The sequence below is a fragment of the Coenobita brevimanus genome, chromosome 87, assembly GCF_032717465.1.
Source record: "Coenobita brevimanus isolate Jiangsu-jjx chromosome 87, ASM3271746v2, whole genome shotgun sequence".
Lineage (NCBI taxonomy): Eukaryota > Metazoa > Arthropoda > Malacostraca > Decapoda > Coenobitidae > Coenobita > Coenobita brevimanus.
In genome coordinates, this window is record NC_137040.1 from 7,578,169 (window position 1) to 7,600,887 (window position 22,719).

General features: G+C 41.6%; 1 protein-coding gene across 5 annotated transcripts in view; it reads right to left on the bottom strand.

The window, feature by feature from the left end:
- Nucleotides 1-5,399: 5,399 nt before the first annotated feature.
- The window catches only part of LOC145411057 (methionine aminopeptidase 1), a 169,974-nt gene continuing 152,654 nt past the window's right edge, over nt 5,400-22,719 (bottom strand). For 4 of the 5 annotated variants that reach the window (XM_080281130.1, XM_080281131.1, XM_080281133.1 and 1 more), the window contains 2 exons: nt 17,947-18,012; nt 5,400-6,339 (listed from right to left, as the gene is read on the bottom strand). In XM_080281130.1, the coding sequence (XP_080137256.1) occupies nt 6,179-6,339; nt 17,947-18,012 (227 nt within the window). In that variant the 3' untranslated portion in view covers nt 5,400-6,178. The remainder of the gene's footprint in view (nt 6,340-17,946; nt 18,013-22,719) is intronic. The other variant, XM_080281132.1, reaches the window with a different exon arrangement.

Here is a 22,719-nt window from a genome sequence, read left to right on the forward strand (position 1 = left end):
TGTATATATATATATATACATACATACAGTAAAAGTCCTATTATTCGGCATCACGGGACCGGGCTGATGCCGAGAAATTGGATTTGCCGAATAATCAAAATACCTACCCACTCAGTACCTTATATGTATTGGTGAACAATGTCATCACCACTTATGGTATTACAAATGTGCTTGGAAAGAGCACTGTATACTGTACAATACTGTAATCAATACAGTACTATACTTGAATCTGAAATATATATATATACAGTATATATATATATTAGTGAACATATACAAGTGTAATGACACAGTAGGGCTACAAGTCACAGATAACACTTCCTGGATGGCCGAAATGATACGGAATATTACCTACCAGCTCAGTACATAATTTGTATTGGGGAACACTGTCATCACTACTCATATTATTACAAATGTGTTTGAAGTGAGTACTGTATACAGTACTCTCTCCAAACACAAAATAAAAGTCGGAAAAACTCATCCACTGAAGGAATATGAACTGGTAAGGTCTTTCTGATGAAAGTTAAACATACATTTAGCGCTCATTCTTATTCTTGTTTTTGGGTTTATATGCGAAAGAAAGCGTATTGATGCAAACAGTAATGTATTCCATTAACCCCTTAATAACCCCCAGCATCGAATAACCCCTTACAGTACCAGTGTCAATGACGTGGAGTTAATGTGAGCCATAAAAAACCGTGAACAATTATGGGAAGGGAACGAAGGTCACTTGTATATTTACACGAATCTGCGCAACGATTCCAAGCAGTCAGGCGGTCGCTTAATCTCAGATGTTTTCGCCCATTTGGTAAATGCACCGTAACTTTATCAATTCTTCCGTGAATCATAGCGATCATAGCATGGGTTTAGGAAGCTAAAAAAACACACTGCTAGGTGCGCCAACTGATTCACTTCACATCTTTCAGAAAATTAAATGGAAGAAATTTAATCCATCTTTGAGTATGGAGAGTTTCTTCCATTCTTCTGAAATCAATTTATTTTTAACACCGCACCTAGCAATGTGTTATTTAGCTTCCTAAACCCATGCTATGATTCACTATGATTCATGAAGAATTGATAAAGTTACAGTGCATTTACCAAATGGGCGAAAACATCTGAGATTAAGCGACCGCCTGTCTGCTTGGAATCGTAGTGTAGAGTCGTGTATACATACCAGTGACCTTCGTTCCCTTCCCATAATTGTTCACAGTTTATTTATAGCTCACACTAACTCGATGCCACTGATGCCGGTACTGTAAAGCGTTGTTCAATGCCGGGGGTTATGAAGGGGTTAATGGAATACATTACTGTTTGCACCAGTACTCTCTCTTTCACACATAAACACAAAAACGAACAAAAGAATGAGCACTTAATGTAGGTTTAACTTTCATAAGAAAGACCTTAACAATTCATATTCTTCCAGTTTGTTTTATGTATTTTTCGGACTTCAGGATAAGTTGGGTTTGGTTAAATTGTTAGGTACAGTTAAACTCAGTTAGGTCAGGCTTAGTTAAACACTTAGGACAGCCCCTTCCACCATTATGCTGAGGAATCAAAGTACAAGAGCTGTCACAGTCATACAGCTAAAAACTACGGGGAAACAGATTTAACAAGCAACGATTATTTATGGGTAATGCATTACAGTATCAGTGGTTCATGGGCTAGGCAATTACCGGTAAATGTCACTTTCGGGAAGGAGTCAAGAATTAGCTAAGAATTAGTGAGGGGGCTTGGAAAGTAACCCTTGCTAGTTTCAGGGTTGTTACTGTACAGTATGATGCGATGCAACATTGTAATCAATGCAATACTATTCCTGAATCTGAAAAATATAGAAACTAGTGAACATATACACGTGTAAAAAAACAGTGGGCTTCCAAGTCACAGATAATATAGTAGAACCTCGGTCCTCAAACACAATCCGTTCTGGAAGGCTGTTCCAGGACCGAATTGGTCGAGGACCGAACTAATTTTCCCCATAAGAAATAATGTAAATCATTTTAATCCGTTCCAAGACCCCAGATGCTTACCTATTTAAGTTTCAGCACCGGTACCAGTGCTTTCCTTTACGAGGTGACTGTATATTTCTCTTGCCTTTTCACAAATTATATACTCACCAACACTGTCTCCTGCTAACTGTTTCTCATTGATGAAGATAAGCAATAATTTTTCCACTTCTTCAATTATTTTCCGCACTACTTTCCTCTTTTCACTGCCAGCAGCCGTACTGGATGAACTTGCTTTCTTTGGAGCCATTATTAGGGGCTAATACTGCACTGAATCAAGAAAAATGTGAAGCACAGCAGGACGACCACGTTGACGAACAACAAAAGTGGATGCGTGTCTGTCGGTCGGCCAGCTTCCCTTCGTTTGGCTACGTTCAGGTTGGTCGAGGTCCGATATTTTGGTCGACCTCTGAAGCAAAAATTTCTTGAATTTTTTGGTCGAGGTCCGATTTGTTCGACATGTGAGACGTTCGAGGACCGAGGTTCCACTGTACTTCCTAGACTGCTGAGATGATTCCCGACACCTGCCGAGCAATCGGAGACTTTGATAAATGGGACCATTTCTCAAAACTGCCGAAATATCGGATCTACCGAATAATTAGCTGCCAAATAATAGGACTTTTACTGCATATATCTATCCATCTATCTATATAATATGAATAAGCAAATATATATATACAGGTATATATATATATATATATATATATATATACTGTATATAGTATGAATAAGCAAATATATATAAATATATCTGCGTGTCAAGTGGGGTTGGTGGAGGGTTAGTGCCCCTCCCTGTTAAACAATTAACTCTAAGCCCTTGGCCACCCCGTTTGAGATACATGGCGTCTGGCAATGAATGAATATATTATATATATATATATATATATATATATAGATGTATATATTATATATATATATTTATATATATATATATATATATATATTTTATATATATATATATATATATATATATATATATATATATATTTTATATTTTTATATATATATATATATATATACACTGAAATCTGGAATTTCGATGGTTTAGTTTTCGGCGATTCAAATTTCGATGCATTTTCAAGTGGTCTGCCTATCTCACTTTTCGATGCCAAAATTGCGTTTTTCGATGCTCTCGGGGCCCGACTCCAACTAAAACAAACCGTGCACAAAGCAGTGTTCTGTTGTCGGCTGCCATCTTGCAACTCTCCTGCCCTCTACAGCCAAGCGCCGCAGTTTCAGCCTTTACCTTCCACGTGTGGACGTGCATTTCGTTGCAGTTTCGTTGTACAGTATTTTCATTCCAATTTACCTGTTTCAAGACAGCAAGCAAGAGTTGTTCTTCGGGTAGCAGTGGTAATGGACGAGAACAGCCTGGCACCTCTAAATTTTCGCAGCCAAGGGAGAAAAGGGAATACAGGAAGGGGCAGAAGTACACCACGTATACACATGCTGGAAAGGCGAAAGTCCGTATTCTACACTACAACATGGCGGTACAATGCAGAACTACAGTTACTTAACCACAATTATAGTTAATAAAGTTTACATGGGATGTGGGCAAAAAATAATGATTTTACATAATGAGGTTCGAAGGCCCCAGACCCAAACTAGTTTTTCCCATAAGAAGTTCAGTTTAAATTTCGATTATTTGAATTTTGATGCAATTTTTCGGTACGAATGTCTATCGAAATTTGAGATTTCACTGTACACACACACACACACTATCTATCTATCTATATACCTAGGCTGCTTCCCCCAAGGAAAGGGAGGTAGCCGAGACAGGACGACTTGCTCTCCATTTACTCATCCATTCAAACACATTTATTCGCATCTTAGCCCCAAAGGGGAGAACGGACAGATCCTCACCGCATCACACCGCACATGGGTCAACTGCGCAATGCAATCATTGCCCCATGAGGAACACAGAAGCCTGGGACTAGGCAGTTGGTCCCAACATTTAATATGAGAGTGATCAGCCTCACTCATCCCTGAGTGGCATTACATGAGCACTCAACCACAACCACCCCTTGGATATATATATGAGCATGGAAGTGAAAAAGTTACTACATGACAGTATTGTGATACCAACTCTAACGTATGGAAGTGAAGCTTGGACGTTGTTGGAAGGACACAAGTCAAGAGTGATTGCAGTGGAAATGAGTTATTTAAGAGGAGCCTGTGGAGTCACATGGAGAGACAGGCTGACGAATGAGGATATAAAGAAGCGTTGTGGTGTGGATGTGGATGTGACAGGAAGCGTTATGAGGAACACACTGAGGTGGTTTGGCCATGTGGAGAGGATGGAGGGTGAAAGATTGAGGAAGAGAGTGTATGTGAGTGAGGTGGAGGGGGGAAGAGGGAGGGGGAGGCCGAGGATGAGATGGAGAGGTATATGCGAGAGGGGGGTGTGAGTTGGGAGCAGGGCAGTGAAATGGCGGGGGACAGGGCAACTTGGAGGCGACTTGTTTGTGGCCACCTCAAACGGGACTGAGGCGTCTGGCACTAGATAGATAGATAGATATTTACAGTCAATCCTCGTAAATTGCGTGTTCATAAATCACAGATTCATAAATCACGGCTAAGTGGCTGTCAGACTGCCAGCATCCTTAAATCACTGTTAAGTCACGAAAATCGCGGACCTAGGCACCCAAGTGGGCCTTTTCCGAGGAGAATCGTAAACCGCTGCATTCAAATTGAAAATCGCAACCCAACAACCAATCACCACGCATCCCTGGTGGCAGGTGTGCATACTAATGCCGCCATGTTGTTGTTGTTCTTGTCCCACCAATCCGCACCCTACAAACCGTCGCGGTGGGGTACGAGAGTAACTTGCCTTTTTTGTGCAACTTCCCCCCGCCTCCTACCTGCCATGGCCCCTCCCGACCCCCCAATGAAGCACTCTAAGCAGTATGGCGTCAAGAAGCTGCCGCAGTTGTCGTACAGTCAACGTTTGGAGCTCATTTGTCGTGTTGAGAGGGGAGACAAGTTTTCAAAGCTGGCGAAAGAGTTTGGGATGAACAAATGCTGAGAGGTTTTAAGTTCTTCCCAACACCACCCCACTCCATTCACTTAAGCAATTTCGTCATAGGATTAAGGGGAGATCCCTTAATACATGCATTGAATATTCCTAAATTTGTATGATTGTGTTTGATGGTGCCTAGATAGGTGTAGGTCGGGTGCTGTAGGGGGTTGTTGGCCAAAGTCCAGACCCAAAGTCCAGACCCAATTTCATTTTTCATTGAAATTTACAAATTCCGTGGTTTATCATTTATAAACCACGGAATTTGTAAATTGCGGCAGTGGTCCAGACCCAAATTGCCACGATTTACGAGGATTGAGTGTACACTGGAATCTTGGTGTACATGATCATCTGCAAAAAATGACTTCACAGTTATTGAATAATCAGCAGGAGAAAAAATATAAACACATTTGTCATTTACACATACCATAAAGTCACAGGCCTACTGACTACATGCTTATGCTATACTGTAATAATATGCATGACATGGATTATAAAAACCTTACTGAATCTGTCATTTATATTTCTTTTACAGTAGCAACAGACCAAACAATATTTTAAAAAGTATAAATATGGTATATGTGAATTTCCCTTGCTTATCCCATATGAAACATATTTGTTTGTAACACCCCTGCCACATATTTTAGTAGAAGTTTAAAATTACATTCCTCTCAATTGATGAACTTCAAAAAGGTACAGGCTAGTTCCTTGTTACATTACGGGTGGTCCTTGTTACATATGGTAGTATCTGGGGATATATCACAACTTTTTCCACACACTTGGTGCTGTACATTAGGAGAACTGTTAAATTAGTTTTATAGGTATCAATGAAATTTTAAGTGGGCATATTTCTGCAGTTTCCTGAGGAATGAACAGAAAAAAGACAACATTTAATGAGGGTTTACTGTCTGTATTAGTAAGTCTTCATTACATGTTGCCATTTTCTAAGTCCCTTTTTGCAATAAAGTTCACAGTACTGTAGAGGACAACAAAATAAAAAACTTCCTATTAGGTTCCAATGCTACCTGTAAAGCTGTTTTACCACTTCCCCAAAATATACAATACATGCTGTATGAAAGTTGTGATAATTTCGAACACATCCCTGACATATAAAAAGGACTTACTGTATTCTATATTAGAATCTAAGATAAGCCCCAACTCAATCCATGAAATAAGGCTGCCCACCCTTATCCCTGCGACGAGTGAGAACTTCTACTCCTGTCTCAGTTACTAATAATGTTTCCTCAAACTGTGCCGACAGTTTCCCATCTGCAGTCACCGCTGTCCAGTTGTCCGGCCATTGTTCATCCTTCCATGTTCCTGTGTGATGACAAGGTTAAGTTTACAGTTCAATACACTGGTATACTGCCCAAATCCTGAGTAAATTTTTACAGACATCATTTATTTTATAAAAGAGTTGTGTGGGGAAAAAAATGATGGTTAAAAAAAAAAAAAAAAAAAAAAAAAAAAAAAAAATCAGTAAATCAAATGTATCATAGGCTCAATGGGGTTATATCAGGTGTCCAGTCAGGTTTACTCTTATATGACTTTATCTCAGTCCATAACCAACTTATCTGATGTCCATAACCACCTAAAACACCACTTTACACTTGTACTGCAACCACAAATCGCTGAAGAGATATTATTGAGCATAAAACATGGTGAAATCAAAACACTGTACTGTATTCTTAAAACACATTCAGTTCAACTCTGAATATGTAAGCTGAAATTCTGAGGACTCTGTGCTATTATATTACTGTTCACAATAATCACTCAATTTCTGTCACCTTACTGATCAGACACATTTGATCATCATTCCAAACTGTAATACACGGATCATACTGAAGATGATGTTCACTAAAAGTTAATCTTTAAACTGGGGTGATATAATCCTCTTGTTTACAAGGTGGACTAATGTTGTGGGCTATTTCCTGCCAAGTGATCAGCTGATTGGCTCTGTTCTCATAATGATCATACATTTCACTCAATTTTTAAATCTCAAAAATTATCTTTACATTGAGTGACAAGCCAAATGGTTTCCTGTAAGCCAAGAAACCATTTACAACGCTGGGTGGTTACCATATAACCAACCCATACGTGCTCCCTACATGTCAACAAGTGGGTTGGTGGAGGGTTAGTGCCCCTCCCTGTAAAATAAGTAACTCAAAGTCAAGTGGCCACCTCTTACGGGATTATGGCGTCTGGCAATAGATAGATAGATAGACAGAAAAATTATCTACACACACCATGCTGAGGATAATTAAGGCAAAGCTTTGAACTAGAGTGATGCAAGGATTGTTTATGTGGTGGGCTATTTCCCGACCAGCTTTCCCAACTACTGTACTTCCCATCTGACGATAGCTGACTGATGCTACACTGTTACTGTTCACATATTTCACTCAATTTTCATCACTTTAAAGCTAAAAAAATATGAATTTGCCAATCAGAAAATATACACATCATTTTTAATATAACTGAGACACTATGACGAGGTGATGATTGCTTTGGTGAGGGGCTTCAGTATTCCCAATTATATTCTCCACCAGGGCAGTCATCAAACTGAGAGCTCACTGATCATTTACCAGAAAAAAGGTGTCAATAGTTGAGGACCATTAAAGAACAACATTGTGTACCAAGAGATCATACACAAGAAGATGCTTGTATGTACAGCCAGCCCTCTTAGAACATACAGCTAGTTACCATTAATTCATTTTCATTTTGTTTTGCTTATAAAGGCTCCAACTTGCTCACATGTGTTGGCCTTGGCTACTTAATGGTGGCTCTCCACATTGCTTAATCTCTGGCAGCCTCCCTACTGAGTCCCTTATCCCTGTGGTCACAGATCCCAGGTCTTTTCTGGTCTGCCACTCACAACACTAACCTCATGTTCACACATCTCACCTTTCACACCCAGTTGTCTTCTTCTATCCTCTCACATGCCTAAACCATCTCAATTTCTCCCTCCTCATCACAACACTAATACATTCAAGTCCCATCCTTCCTCTCAACTCTTCAATCATAATCCATACCCCTCCAAGGCCTCTCATTCAAGGACACACTACACATCCATTGAATTACTGTATTATCATTTCTCTATGTTTAAGCCCAGGAAAATTTTCTTCCTTCACTGCCCATGCATCACTACCATACAGCATTCCACTCCTAACACATGCTGCATACAAGGACCCCTAAGCACCGAGGGAGAGCCTGTTCAATGTCAGGAGAGGCAACTGCTCCCTGAAATTCTTCCAAAAACTCCTTACCCTAGCCACAGAATTAGCTCTAGCCCCACCTTCAGCACAAAACATGTCCCCCAAACAGGAAAACTCCTCCATAGACTCAAAAGACCCACCAGCAGAGTTCAATCCTTTCTCGCCCCTCAATCTCTACATGCTCTCCCCAACACACCCCACACACAAAATCAGCATTATTTTGCAGTCTACCTCTAATATTACAGTTCTTATGCACCTACTTATCACAAACACTACACAAAATGGAGTAACCTCCCACACCCTTGTGGCAAACTGTGCATGGCCACACACCCTTTCGTCTGACGGCAATTCACTATCCCTAGATATCATTACTTTTGTTTTATCTACAGTAATGGAAGAGGATATCTGCTGGCACAGATGTACAGAAATGACAATAATTAGGTGGATGTGCAGTGTGTCTTTGAATGTGAGGCCTGGGAGGGGCAAGGTTTATGATGGAAGAGTCGAGAGATTGGATGGGACTGGAATGTATTGGTGTTCCAATGAGGAGAGGTAGATTGAGATGGTCTGGGCATGTGGGGAGGATGGGGGAAGATAACTGGGTGTAGAAAGTGAGAAGTGTTAACGTCAGGGGTGGGGTTGCCAGGGGTAGACCAAAAATGACCTGAGATGGGGTCACTGAGTGTGACCTCAGGGATAAGGGACTGAAATGGGAAGCTGCCAGAGATCGAGCACCATGGAGAGCCGCCATTAGGTGACCAAGTTCGACAAATGCAAGCATGCTTGAGCCTTTAATAAGAAAACAAAATGAACTCTCAGAACATCGTACCCTATTCCATCTCTCCACTTCATAAACCTTTCCACTGCCTCCCACTCATTCTCCGCAATCAACACCAAGTCATCAGCATATAACAATTCCCATGCAAGCCTATTTCTGAAGTCACATGAGAAACCTTCATACACCATGATAAACAATAAGGGGCTCATGACTGACCACTGACGGAAAACTCATCACTCAAATCTCACCTGGATGCGAGCACCTTTGTACACAACCATAACCACCCTACCCAGCTACTCCTCCAAGCCAAGCTTTCTTATTGCCCACTTCACAACCTCTCTGGGGACTCTGTCAAAGGCCTTTTCCAAATCAACAAAAACAAAATACAGATCCCTTTTCTTACCAATATATTTTTCCTGAAGCTGTCAAACAATGAATATGGCATCAGTGGTCCCCCTGCCTCGCATAAACCCAAACTGTATCTCATGAACATTCACTCTTTCTCTAATCATACCTTCTAGAACTCTCTCCATTACCTTCATTATCTGATCTAAAAGCTTTATACTGTACCTCTATAATTTCATCTTTCCAGGGCATCATCTTTCCCTTCATACACATTTACAATTACACTCTTCAACCAATCATCAGGGACACCACACTCATATACAATCATATTTATCAGGTCGGTGACTAACCTCACTGCTATATCTCCTGAGGTCTTCAACATTTCGGCAGCCAACCCAGACACACCTGCTGCCTTCCCCACCTGCATCCTGCCTATTGCCTAACTCACAGTAGCAGCGTCAATCAAAGACCAAGGGCCAAACACTGGATCTGCTGGCTCCAAACCTTTCCTGTCCCAGTCAAACTCCTCATTCAAAAACCGGCTATAATGCTCTCTCCTTGCATCTTTAATATCCCCACTGTTCACCACTACCCTTCCTTCATCATTCTTCACACACTGCTCACCTATATCCCGATTATCCCTCTTCATCTGTTTGCCACCTTAAAGATCTATTTTTCCTCTCCTCATGATTTAGGTTATCAAGTAAAAGTCTCTGTGACTCAGACTTCACCCTGTATACCTCTCTTCTATCCCTACGCTTGGCAGCCAAGTGCTCCTCTTTGTTACCATCGTTCTTCCATTCCCGGAAACACCCTTCTTCCATTCCCGGAAAAGCCTTCTTTTCTCCTTAACTGCAGCTTCTACACCCTCATCCCACCACCAAGTTACTTTATGTCTTGGTGGGCCTCTTGTCCAACCGCATATTACATCAGTAACTCTCAAGAGGTTGTTCTTGAGGACTCTGTACTGTTCATTAACGTCTCTGTCTACGGCTCCCTGTTCAGCCACCACTCTCCTCATCTCACTATAGAAGGCATCCCTTACTGCTTGGTTTTCCAGCTTCCATATTTTCCTCCTAGGTACATAGGTCCTCTTTTTCATCACTCATTCTTTAAGCACCATATCAAAAATTAATAGTTTGTGCTGCTGCACACACTCCTCACTTCCTATAACTTTAACATCCCTCACTAACCTCCTATCAGCCCTCCTAAACAGATAATAATCTACTTGACTGCTATTTCCCCCAGACTCGTACGTAATTAACCTACTCCCTCTTTTCCTAAAATGTGTGTTGAACACAATCATGTTCGTTGCCTCCCCAAAATTGAGTATCCTTTCTCCTTCCGCATTCCTTATACCATACGCACATCCCCCATGTACTCCTTCATAACCTTGAGCTGCTTCACCTACATGACCATTTAAGTCCCCTCCCAAAACTACTATCTCATCATCCCGCATACCACCTACTACACATATTAAGTCATCCCAAAATCCATCTTTCTCTACTTCATCCAAGCCTGCCTGTGCAGCGTATGCCGATATAATTGCAGTTATCATTCCACCGAACAGAATTTTCACTACCAATATCCTATCTCTTACTCTCATAACATTCATAACATATTCCATCCATTTCTCCGCAACCATCACACCAACACCCCCATATCCGTATGTCCCCCCCACTAAAACAACTTGTAGTAACAATCCTTCCCAACAATCTTTCTGGCTGATCCACCTATGTACTGGACTTTCTGGAAACATGCCACATCCACCCACCTCCTACTAAATGCCTCAACAACTTCCCCTCAAACTTCCCACATTCCATGAACCCATCCTCATCCCCCTGGATGATTAACGTCCTCATGCTTGCTTTGAAACTTATTCTTGTATTTGGTCATAGTCAGTATTAATAAATGGGGTACACATACCACAAGCCCCACTCACTGCACAGTCCCAGGTCCATGCAATGGATCTGGGACCCCTAGCCCACCAGCTTACCAGTGGCTGTGGTAGTGACCTTGGGGCACCCTCCTGGGGCACTACTTCCAGGTTCGGGCCCCTCTCTATTCGGCGGAAGTGGCATTTAAGTGAATATGATTTTTATTTTGGTTGATTTTAGACCAGGATTAAGTGAAAGTGCTCCCCTCAAAGGGTGCAAACTTAGGCAGCAACAGATATCTCCAGTAAGTCCATGTTATACTGTCTTTGGTCTGTGCTAAATCATTTAACATTACAGTTTCAGCACTGAACACACAGTTAAAATGAGAATCTTTCACAGGTTTGATGAATCCAGGACAGAAAAGTCAAACCATCAAAGACACACATTAATCCAGTTAAGACTATGGTATGTTTTGGTAGTTTGAAAATAAACTTCGGACAAAACTGGAAAGACAGTTGATATCTAGACTGTACAACTGCCCCCCTCACCCTCCACTGAGCTATAAGGAATATGAGACCATTTACAATAAAAGTTCTGGGCAGTGGGGTCACCACATGCCTCTGTCAACATTGAATTATCTGCAACAGCAGTCTTGCTATCTCTCAGGTTTTTCTCTTCATGGATTTTGTCTCTTGATCTAAAGCAAACAACATAGATGACACTAATCTGTGGCCAAACAGTCTTTAATGTTAGCTTCTACAGATTCAATGGACTGATTTTCACAGTTCGTAGAGAGTGATGCACGAGAAGAGATAAGACTTTTGTTGCTGATGATACAATTTCTGTACAAAGAGAGGGGGGTTTCTAGATTCCCATTCTCACCCTTTTAATTTTTCACATGTAAATATTTGCAAAGTATTACTCGTTGTCGGTGGGGGTGCCCACCATCCACTCACTCAGTGTAACACCACTCTACTTCGGGTAACTCTACACTGAGTGACAATCCAAGTGCATTCCTGTAAACCAGGAAATCACTTAATACAAGAATGGCACTCGGTAGAGCGCATACCTCCGCCAAGGCCCAACATGCAGTTCAGCAGTTTTTCCATTGTCACTATTGTGAAATGCAGCTATTGCAGAATGTGTCTATTACAGCTATTGCAAAATGCAGCTATTGTGCAATACAGCTATGACGTACTCCTCACCTTTGTTATTAGGCACAGCTCTGCAAGTCTGTAGCCCTATTTATTACTGTAAGGCAGCTGGAAAAAGACTACCCCCTATAAAAGCATATTTAAATCTGATAGATCTGGAATTTTATATGGATCCACGCCAAACTGTACACATTCGTAGATACCAATGTCCTCAATATGCATGATTTTTTTCATCACGATCCATGCAATATTCACTGAAAAATTTACGAAACTGTCGAAAACCGCCCTATCCCGCAATGTTAAAGAAAATGAAAAAAAAATTCCTGGATCCGCACCTTTATCCAGATCCACACCAAAATTTAATGGAATCTATTCTGGGGCAAGGCCCAATACTCTACCAAGTTTCGTGGAAATCCATCCGGTAGTTTTTGCATAATCTTGCTCACAAACCAATCAACAAATGGACAGGGGTGAAAACATTACCTCCTTGGTGGAGGTAACAATGGGTGGTTACCTTATAGCCAACCAACAAGTGTTCCCTGTGCCGACAAGTGGGTTGGCAGAGGGTTAGTGCCCCTCCCCAGAAAACAACAAACTAAAAATACAAACAAGATGCTGTGGATCAGGACGGACCAACAGGTGACGACCAAGGATCGGACAAAGGATATGATTCAGATTGCAACATGGAATGTTAAGGGTGCGAATAGGGTACAAAACTGGAAATCTGTGGATTAGCTTAGACTACATGAAGTGGTGAGAGTGTGAGACAGTGGGAATATGGATGGGATATATGTGCAGGAACAGGTGAGAATGAGAGGGCAAAAGACGGTGTATGTATTCTTGTGAGCAAGAAATGGAAGAAGAATTTAAGAAAGCATGGATCAGTTGGTTCAAGGATGGTGTGGGTAAGACTGAAAGTGGTAATACAAACTTGGGTGATTGTGTGTGTGTATGCGCCAATGCAAGATCGTGCAAGCAGAGCGAAATAAGAGTTCTGGGCACTTGTGGAAGCAAGCATGGAAAAGTTTGAGAGGAATGACAGTGTTTTTGATTGGAGCTATGAATGTAAAAGTAGGAAATGTGAAGGTGGATGGAGCAGTTGGTAAGTGGGATGTGTCTGCAGAAGTGGATGAGAATGGCAGTGCCAAAATTGGACATATGTGGATTAGCTGAGACTACAAGGAGAGGTGAGAGCGTGAGACAGTGGGAATATGGATGGAACATATACGCAGGAATAGGTGAGAATAAGAGGGCAAAAGAGGGTGTATGTATTTTTGTGTGCAAGAGATGGAAAGAGAATATAAGAAAGCACAGATCAGTTGGATTGAAAGTGGTAATACAAACGTGTGCGGTTGTGTGTATGTATGCACCAACGCAAGATCATGCAAGCAGAGTGAAACAAGAGTTCTGGGCACTTGTGGAAGCATGCATGGAAAAGTTTGAGTGGAATAAGAGAGTGGAGATATGAATGGGAAAGTAGGGAATGTGAAGGTGGATGGAGTAGTTGGTAAGTGGGGTGTGTCTGCAGAAGTGGATGAGAATGGCAATGCTATAATGGACATTTGTGCAGGGAGGGGGTTGGTGATGGCCAATATCCTCTTTGGGCACAAAATGATCCACAGCTATATGTGGTGAGTGATGAGATGGGGGGGGGGGGTGAACTGAATGAACAGAAGGCGATGAATGATTGTGTGTGAGGATGGCAGAATGAGAAGGTACATAATGGATGCAAGAGCATACAGAGATTGGGAGAGAGGACTTTCTGACCACCATTTGATGGTGGTGAAAGTGATGATTCATGTGCAATGGAGGAATAGAAAGAGGCAAGGACAGGAGGAAGTAGTCCATACAAGGAGGGTAGAAAGATTGAAGGGTGGAAAAATGGCAAAATATAAGACTGGGTAAGTATGATATGGAGCAGATAGGGGAGGTGGAAGGTGTGTGCAAGATTTCCACAGAAGAAATCTGTGCAGAATGTGAGGTGGTGTGTAGGGTGAAGACAAGATGAGATGCATGAAACAGCATGGTGGAATGAAGAGGTGAGGCAAGCTGTCATGCAAAAGAAGAAAGGATATAGTTAATGGATGGGAAGCAGAGGCATAGAGAAAGTTATGAGGTGGAAGAGAGAGTTGTATGTAGAGAGGAAGAAAGAGGTGAAAAGATTAGTAAAGCAGTAAGAAGAGAGTGGATGAGAATTTGGAAGGAATTTGAGTGTAAAGTGTAGGGAATGTAAGAGAATGTTCTGGAAGGAGGTAAAGAGAATTAGACAGGGTGATAAAGAAGTTAGTAGGAGAATGAAAGATAAAAATGGTAGACTGATAGAGAACAAGAGAGAAGTGAGCAGATGGAGAGAACACTTTACAGAACTGTGAAACACAGAGAATGAAAGTAATGCAATTACATGTGGCTGGGGTATGGCTGAGTGAAGGAGGATGGTGAAAAGGGAGGAAGAGATCAGTAAGATGAAAGTAGTGAATGCAGTGATGAATGTCAAAATGGGAAAAGTCACAGGAATTGATTGAGTGTGTGGTGAAATGATGATGCATATGAGACAGATAGCAGTAGAATGGATATGAAAGATCTGCTGATTGGCCTGGGAGGAAGGTCAAGTCCCAGAGGCCTGGAAGACAGGTATAATTATTCCCCTGTACAAGGGAAAGGAAAAAGAAGTGTGTGGTAATCATAGGGGCATTTGTCTTCTTAGTGTAATAGGCAAAGTATATGGTAAAATCCGTACTGACAATAATTAGGGAAATAACAGAGAAAACAGGTGGAGAAGAAGAGGGAGGTTTTAGAAAAGGAAGAGGTTGTGAAGATCATATATTCATCCTTATGTCTTTAGTGGTAAAGTTTCTAGAGAAGGAAATGAAGTTGCACGCAGCCTTCATAGATTTGGAGAAAGCATATGAAAGAGTGGATAGACAAGGAATGTGGAGAATACTAAGAATATATTGACCAAATGGGAAGTTGCTGAATGCCGTGAAGAGAATGTATGCGGGTGCTAAGGCTACAGTGTGTGTGGATAGTGAACTACGTGAATTTCTCTATCTGAATTTTGAACTGAAACAGGGGTGTGCCATGTCTCCATGGTTGTTCAATCTGTATATGGATGGGGTTATAACAGATATAGGCTGCAGTGTGTGTGGATAGTGAACTGAGTGAATTTTTCTATCTGGATTTTGGATTGAAACATGGATGTGCCATGTCTCCATGGTTTTTCAATCTGTATATGGATGGAGTTATAACGGAGATACAAGGTAGACCAGTGGAGGGTTGGAGCAGCCCTAATGAGAGAGGGCAGCTTTTGGAAACTTCCTGCATTGTTTGCAGATGATACAGCATTGTTCGGTGAAGATAAAGGGGAACTGCAAGGCTTGGTGAATGAGTTTGGGAGGGTGTGTAAGAAATGGAATCTACAGGTGAATGTAGGGAAAGTTACAGTTTTCAAGAGAAATGAAGTCACTAAATGTACAGTTAGGATGGATGATGAGGAAATGGTAAAGGTGACTGCATTTAAGTACTTGAGTAGTGTGATGAGTAAGAAAGGAAGTTTGGAGGATGATGTGCTTGAATGGTCACAACAAGGAAGAAAGGTAGGTGGTCTTTGAAAGCAGTGATAAGAAATAGGGAAGTGAGTATGGAAGTAAAAAAGTTGCTGCATGACAGTATTGAGATACCAACTCTAATGTATGGAAGTTAAGCTTGGACCTTGTTGGAGGGACACAAGTCACAAGTGAGAGAAGTGGAAATGGGTTATTTGAGAGAAGCATATGGAGTTACATGGAGAGACAGACTGACAAATGAAGTGAAGAAGCACTGTGGTGTGGATGTGGATGTAACAGGAAGCGTTAGCAGAAATGCACTGAGGTGGTTTGCTCATGTGAAGATGGAGAATGACAGACTGACGAGGTGCATGGCAGTGAAGTGGAGGGGTAGAGAGGAAGGGAAAAGCCGAGGATGAGGTGGAAGGATGCAGTGGAGAGGTATATGAGAGAGGGGGGTGTGGGCTCAGGGGTGGGGGAGGAGCAGTGAAAAGGCAGGGAACACGGCGACATGGAGACAATTTGTTTGTGGCCACCCCTTAAAGGATTAAGGCTTTTGGCAATAGACAGACAGATAGATTACTACTCCTCTATCCCCAGGGGTATTATCTGAGTAATCATTTTCATTTTTAAAGCCTCCAATATGCTTGCATGCATCAGCCTTGATCACCTAATGGAGGCTCTCCATGCTGCTCTATCTACGACAGCCTCCCTGTTCAGTCTCTGAACCCTGAGGTCACACTTAATGACCTTGTCCCACGTCTATTTCGGTCTACCTCTCACAACCCCACCCCCAGTATTAACGCATCTCACTTTCTGCACCCAGTTATCATCCCCCATCCTCTCCACATGCCCAAACCACCTTAATCTACCTCTCCTCATCACAACACCAATACACTCTAGTTCCATCCTACCTCTCAATTCTTCCATCACAAACCCAGTCCCCCCAGGCCTTGCATGATGGGACGCACTGCACATCAAGCTAATCATTGTCATTTCTGTATGTTTGAGCCTGGAAATATCCTCTTCCTTTACTGCCCAGGTCTCACTACCATACAGTATTACACTCCAAACACATGCTGCATACAAAGATCCCTTAGCACGTAGGAAGAGCCCTCTCAATGTCAAGAGAGGCAACAGCTCCCTCAACTTCTTCCAACCACTGATCATTTATGCTTAAAGACTGTTGACCAAGCTAATATGTGTAGGTCCTTTCATTCAAAGACAGCTCTCCGTATTCTATGATCCTAAGGCATTGGTTTGTTGAACTGCGTAGCCCAGAGGTGTCCCGCTGGATTACACCCGTCGTCATCAGTCTGTCTTTAGGGACTCTTCCCTTCATATTCACACCCATGATCATATACAGCCAGTCATCTTCCTCCCTCCCTCATCATGTCCAAATTACCCCAACTTTCTGATTTGCATACAGCCAATCATCTTCCTCCCTCCCGCACCATGTCCAAATTACCTCAACTTTCTGATCTGCATAGCTTCTCTCATATTTCTTATGCAAATCTCTCACAGCACACCATTCTCAGTTATCAGTCAGTGGGGCCCATACTCATCCACACCAACTTTCTCAGCATTCTAACCTGCTTTTATCCTCTTTAACGGGTCAAGTCTTGGTGCCAAGCTGCACAACACTTGCATATTTTGTTGAGTACTCCTGGCATGAAAAGAAAGCCTCTGCATGTACATAAGATAGAGTTTTTTCACACAGCAAGGACCACACACCCTGTTCCATGAATTACCTCCTTCACACCTACTGACCATCACCTTTCTCTTGCCAGCTTGAACTTTCAGTTTCTTGGCTTCATGATCAGTAAATGTGAAGTAGGAATGTTATTCAGTCCACATTCAGAACCATATGCAGATATCACAAACACAGCACTCTTTCCATGTGTCACCTAAAGAAACACTGTCCTCGGACTGTATCTCTTAACCTAAGTACACTATATGAATATATAAAATCACATATTCTGTATGGCTGTACAAGTATATACGATAATCCTTACTTACCCTCAGATATCATGGGTTCAATTGTGAATGTGTGACCTGGCTTCATAATACCAACAGCTTTGTTTTCTGAAAGAGAAAACTATCAGTGAATAGCTGGTTGAAAAATGCCCTACGAACTTACACAACATTCAATTAATCTATTCAATTTGATGACATTTTTTCACTGTAATCTTGCTACCTGTAAACTGTTATCATAATTATTACTTTTAAATCATACTGGGCAGAATGGGAAGGGATAACAGAAGGATGGATGGATGGATAGGAGATATCTGCAAAAGGGCTAAAGGCTATACAGTATTTAAGCCTCCCACTTGTCTTTTCTCATATGAATAAAATCAACTAAGAGTAGCAAGAATTCAAAATATATCATCATCATGAAAGAGTGACATTTTGTATCATGATTTACAGTATACAACAATTCAAGATAACAGTTTACACCAACATGTATACAGTAATGACCAATGGGTATGCATTAAAAAAAATATATCAAGACTGTACTATGATATTACAATGACTGCTGTAAAACTGCCTTCATTCCTTTTAAAGAGGATGAGAAAATCATGTAAATTTTCCTTAACCTCAACAATCTGATGACATATTTCTGTTCTACTCTTGCTACTGCCAGACAGCTTTATCCAACTTAGGATGAACTCTTTGAAATGAAAGAATTGGATACCCCCTTCTTCAAATTCCTTGACAGATATACACTTAAAAAAAAAAAAAAAAAAAAAAAAAAAAAAAAAAAAAAAAACTCGTTCCTTTGTTCGTTTTTGAAGGCTCCAACATGCCTGCATGCGTTGGCATTGGTCACCTAATGGCAGCTCTCCATCCTGCTTGATCTATGGCATATTCCCTATACAGTCCCTTATCCCTGAGGCAACACTCAATGACCTCGACCCAGGTCTTTTTCGGTCTACCTCTCACAACCCTAACCGTAACCCTGACATTAACACTTCTCACTTTCTGCACCCAATTATCATCCCCCATCCTCTACACATGCCCAAACCATCTCAACCTACCCCTCCTCATCACAACACCTATACACTCCCAGTTTCATCAAACCTCTCAACTCTTCCATTGTAAATCTAGCCCCCCCAGGCCTCACACTCAGGGACACACTGCACATCCACCTAATCACTGTCATTTCTGTATGTTTGAGCCTACAAATATCCTCTTCCTTAACTGACCAAGTCTCACTACCATACAGCATTACACTCCCAATACATGCTGCATACAAAGATCCCTTAGCACAAAGGGAGAGCCCTCTCAATGTCTGGAGAGGCAACAGCTCCCTGAACTTCCAAAGAGTCCTCAGTCTAGCCACAGAGGTAGCTCCAACCCCACCTCCAGCACATAATGTCTCCCTAATAACAAAACTCTTCCACACACTCAAAAGACTCACCAGCAAGTTCAATCCTTTCACACCACACAATAACCAACTGCTCTCCCCTACACTGCACACATGAAATCAGCATTATCTTGCAGTCTACCTCTAATAACACTACATCTCTTATGCACCTACTTATCACAGACACTGCATGAGATGGAATTACAGTACTTCCCACGCCCTTGTGGCAAATTGCACATGGCCACTCTCCCTCATCTTTGACAGTACTGCTACCAGCCCTAGATACCATCACCTTTGTTTTATCTGCATTTACTCCTAAGCCCATATGCCTCATACCATCTCTCCACTTCCTAAAAATTTACTCTACCTCCCTTTCATTCTCTGCAATCAACACCAAATCATCAGCATACAACATCTCCCATGGAAGTCCATTTCTGAAGTCACGTGAGAGGGCTTCCAGTACCATGATAAACAACAAGGGGCTCAAAACTGACCCCTGGTGCACACTTACATTCATGGGAAACACATCATTCAACTCTCCAATTACTCTAACCTGGATGCGAGCACCCACACACATGGCCATAACCACCCTAACCAGCCACTCCTCGATCCCAAGCTTTCTCATTGCCCTAGGGTCTCTGCCAAAGGCCTTCTCCAAATCAACAAAGTACAGTTCCCTTCTCTTTCCTATTCATTTTTCCTGAAGCTGCCGAACAATAAATATGGCATTAGTGGTCCCTTTGCCAGGCATAAACCCAAACTGCATCTCATCAATATTCACTCTTTCTCTAATCATGCCTTCCAGAACTCTCTCTATTACCTTCACTATCTGGTCAAAAAGCTATATGCCTCTATAATTTCCTCTTCCCAGGGCATCACCCTTCCCCTTGCACACATTTACAATTACACTCTTCAGCCAATCATCTGGGATAACTCACTCATATATAATCGTATTTATCAGGTCAATGACTAACCTCACTCCTATATCTCCTGAGGCTTTCAATATTTCAGCAGTCAACCCAGACACACCTGCTGCATTCCCCACCTGCATCCTGCCTATTGCCTCGCTCACAGCTGCAACGTCAATCAAAGGCTAAGGGCCAAACACTGGATCTGCTGGCTCCAAACCTTCCCTGTCCCAGTCAAATCCTCATTCAACAACTGGCTGTAAAGCTCTCTCCATGCATCTTTAATATCCCCACTGTTCACCACTACCTTTCCTTCATCATTCTTCACACAGCTCACTTATGATATCCCTGTTCTCCCTCTTCATCTGATATGCCATCTTAAATGTCATATTCTTCCTTTCCACATGATTTAGGTTATCAAGTAAAAGTCTCTGTGACTCAGACTTCACCCTGTAAACCTCTTTTCTATCCCTACACTTGGCTGCCAAATATTCCTCTTTGTTACCACCCTTCCTCCATTCCCGGAAAAGCCTTCTTTTCTCCCTAACCCTTTAACCGCAGGGCGTCACTTTCGTGATGCTCGGGAGCATGGGATCATATCGCGGGGCATCACTCCTGTGATTCTGTGTTATTTTGAATTCGCCCAGGCTTTCAAGTGGTGGCCTGTATCATCTATCAGTACTACCAGTGTCCAGCTATACTCAGTTCTGCCAATGTCATCTGTACTCCCATCCACTGTTGATAATTTAGCCATTTCTCCCTTGTCCTTGACTCCCCTCCTTACCTCCCCTCCATTACCCTCTCCTCCTGCTTGCCCAGCTGTGCTGCACTATACAAATCCTGGACAGATTTTTCCATTCATTTTATCCATTGAAATGTGTCCTATGCTCTACTCTTATACAAAATAATATATAGAAGAAAGAGAAAAGGTAATTGATACTGTCACACATCTAGAATGGGCTAATTATCACCTGGCAACACCCCACGTGCACTCATTCGCTAATTTCCCCAGTTTATTTCCCCTTGAAATATGCCGTATGACCTAGTCTCGTAACAAAAACATACATAAGAAAGGAAGGGAGAAACCTAAGTGATATTTACATTCACCTGGAACAACCTGATTTATTATGTATTGTCTAGATTTCCTGCCAATCATTTCATAGCAAATAAATTAGCAGCCGTCAGCACGCTGACATTGTCAACCCTTCCCTGTCCCTAGACCACAACATTCAGTTTACGGTCGTCTTTCAAGGTGAAACCATGTCAGATTCGAGCCTGTCCAATTCTGTCGTTTTTTAGCCCCCTGCTAAGGGCCCTGTGACCTCTACCCCTACTAAACCTCATGTGGGAAGGGGTAAAGGGCTAAGTGACTGCTGTGGAACGTGAACTGGCTAATCTATTAATGATAATGATGGACAGTGACTACGATCTTTCTGGTGACTAAAACAGTGCAAGTGGAAATGTAAATAATGTGTAAATTATATGTAAATAGCAAGTGAAAGCAATGAATGTAAATACAATTGAACAGTGGAAAATAGTTTTATAAGTTACTGCAAGTGACAGTGCATAACATAGTGTAATTAAACAGAAATCTAATTATTGTAAATAAAATAGAGAATGTAAACAGAAATGTAAATAATTAGTGATATAGGAATACGAGTATAAATACTTGGAATAATGAAAGTGAAAGTGAAAGCTTCGCTCAAGCGTGTATAAATACAGTACTTGCAGTAACGAAAGTGAAAGTGAAAGCTTCACTCTCTACGCTAGTTTACTGAACAAGAAAGTGCATACCTGGAGTGAAAATAAACTACTAGTACTGAAAGAAATTTATGGATAAATATTGTATACATTAATAAGTGTAATAAAGTACGAGGAATATAAGGTGTGAGTGTGTTTATAAATAATAAATGACAGCTCCGCCTCAGAATACCAACGGGGAACGAGCGTGGGTGGAAAGTTCGTATGCACTCGTAATTTACATTGCTTTTTTTTTTTTTTTTTTTTTTTTTTTTTTTTTATAGTATGGATTCCAAACTACTTGAAATTCATAGAATAGTGTTTGTAGTTATAACATCAGGCAGTGGTAACCATATCACGGGGTATCGGGAAGTGTAAAATGGAGACTTCATTACGCAACTTCAGAAGTCTCCACAAGTCCTATGGTAGTTGACAATGGCTCAACAAACATCCCAGGAGAAAGCTGAAGGTATGTGCCATAAGCTTATGTAATTATAATATTCTAGGACTAATAACTGATTTTTGGCAAATATTTTTAAAAAGTCAGTCGGAATGCGATCATCCCCACGAGACGCGCACGGCACACTCCTGACATCCCCGCAGTTAAGGGGTTAACTGCGGCTTCTACACCCTCATCCCACCACCAAGTTTCTCTAAGTCCTGGTGGGCCTCTTGTCCATCCACATACTGAATCAGTAACTCTCAAAGGGTTTCTCTTGAGGGCTCTGTACTGTTCACTGGCACTTCTGTCAACACTTCTCTGTCTAGTCACCACTC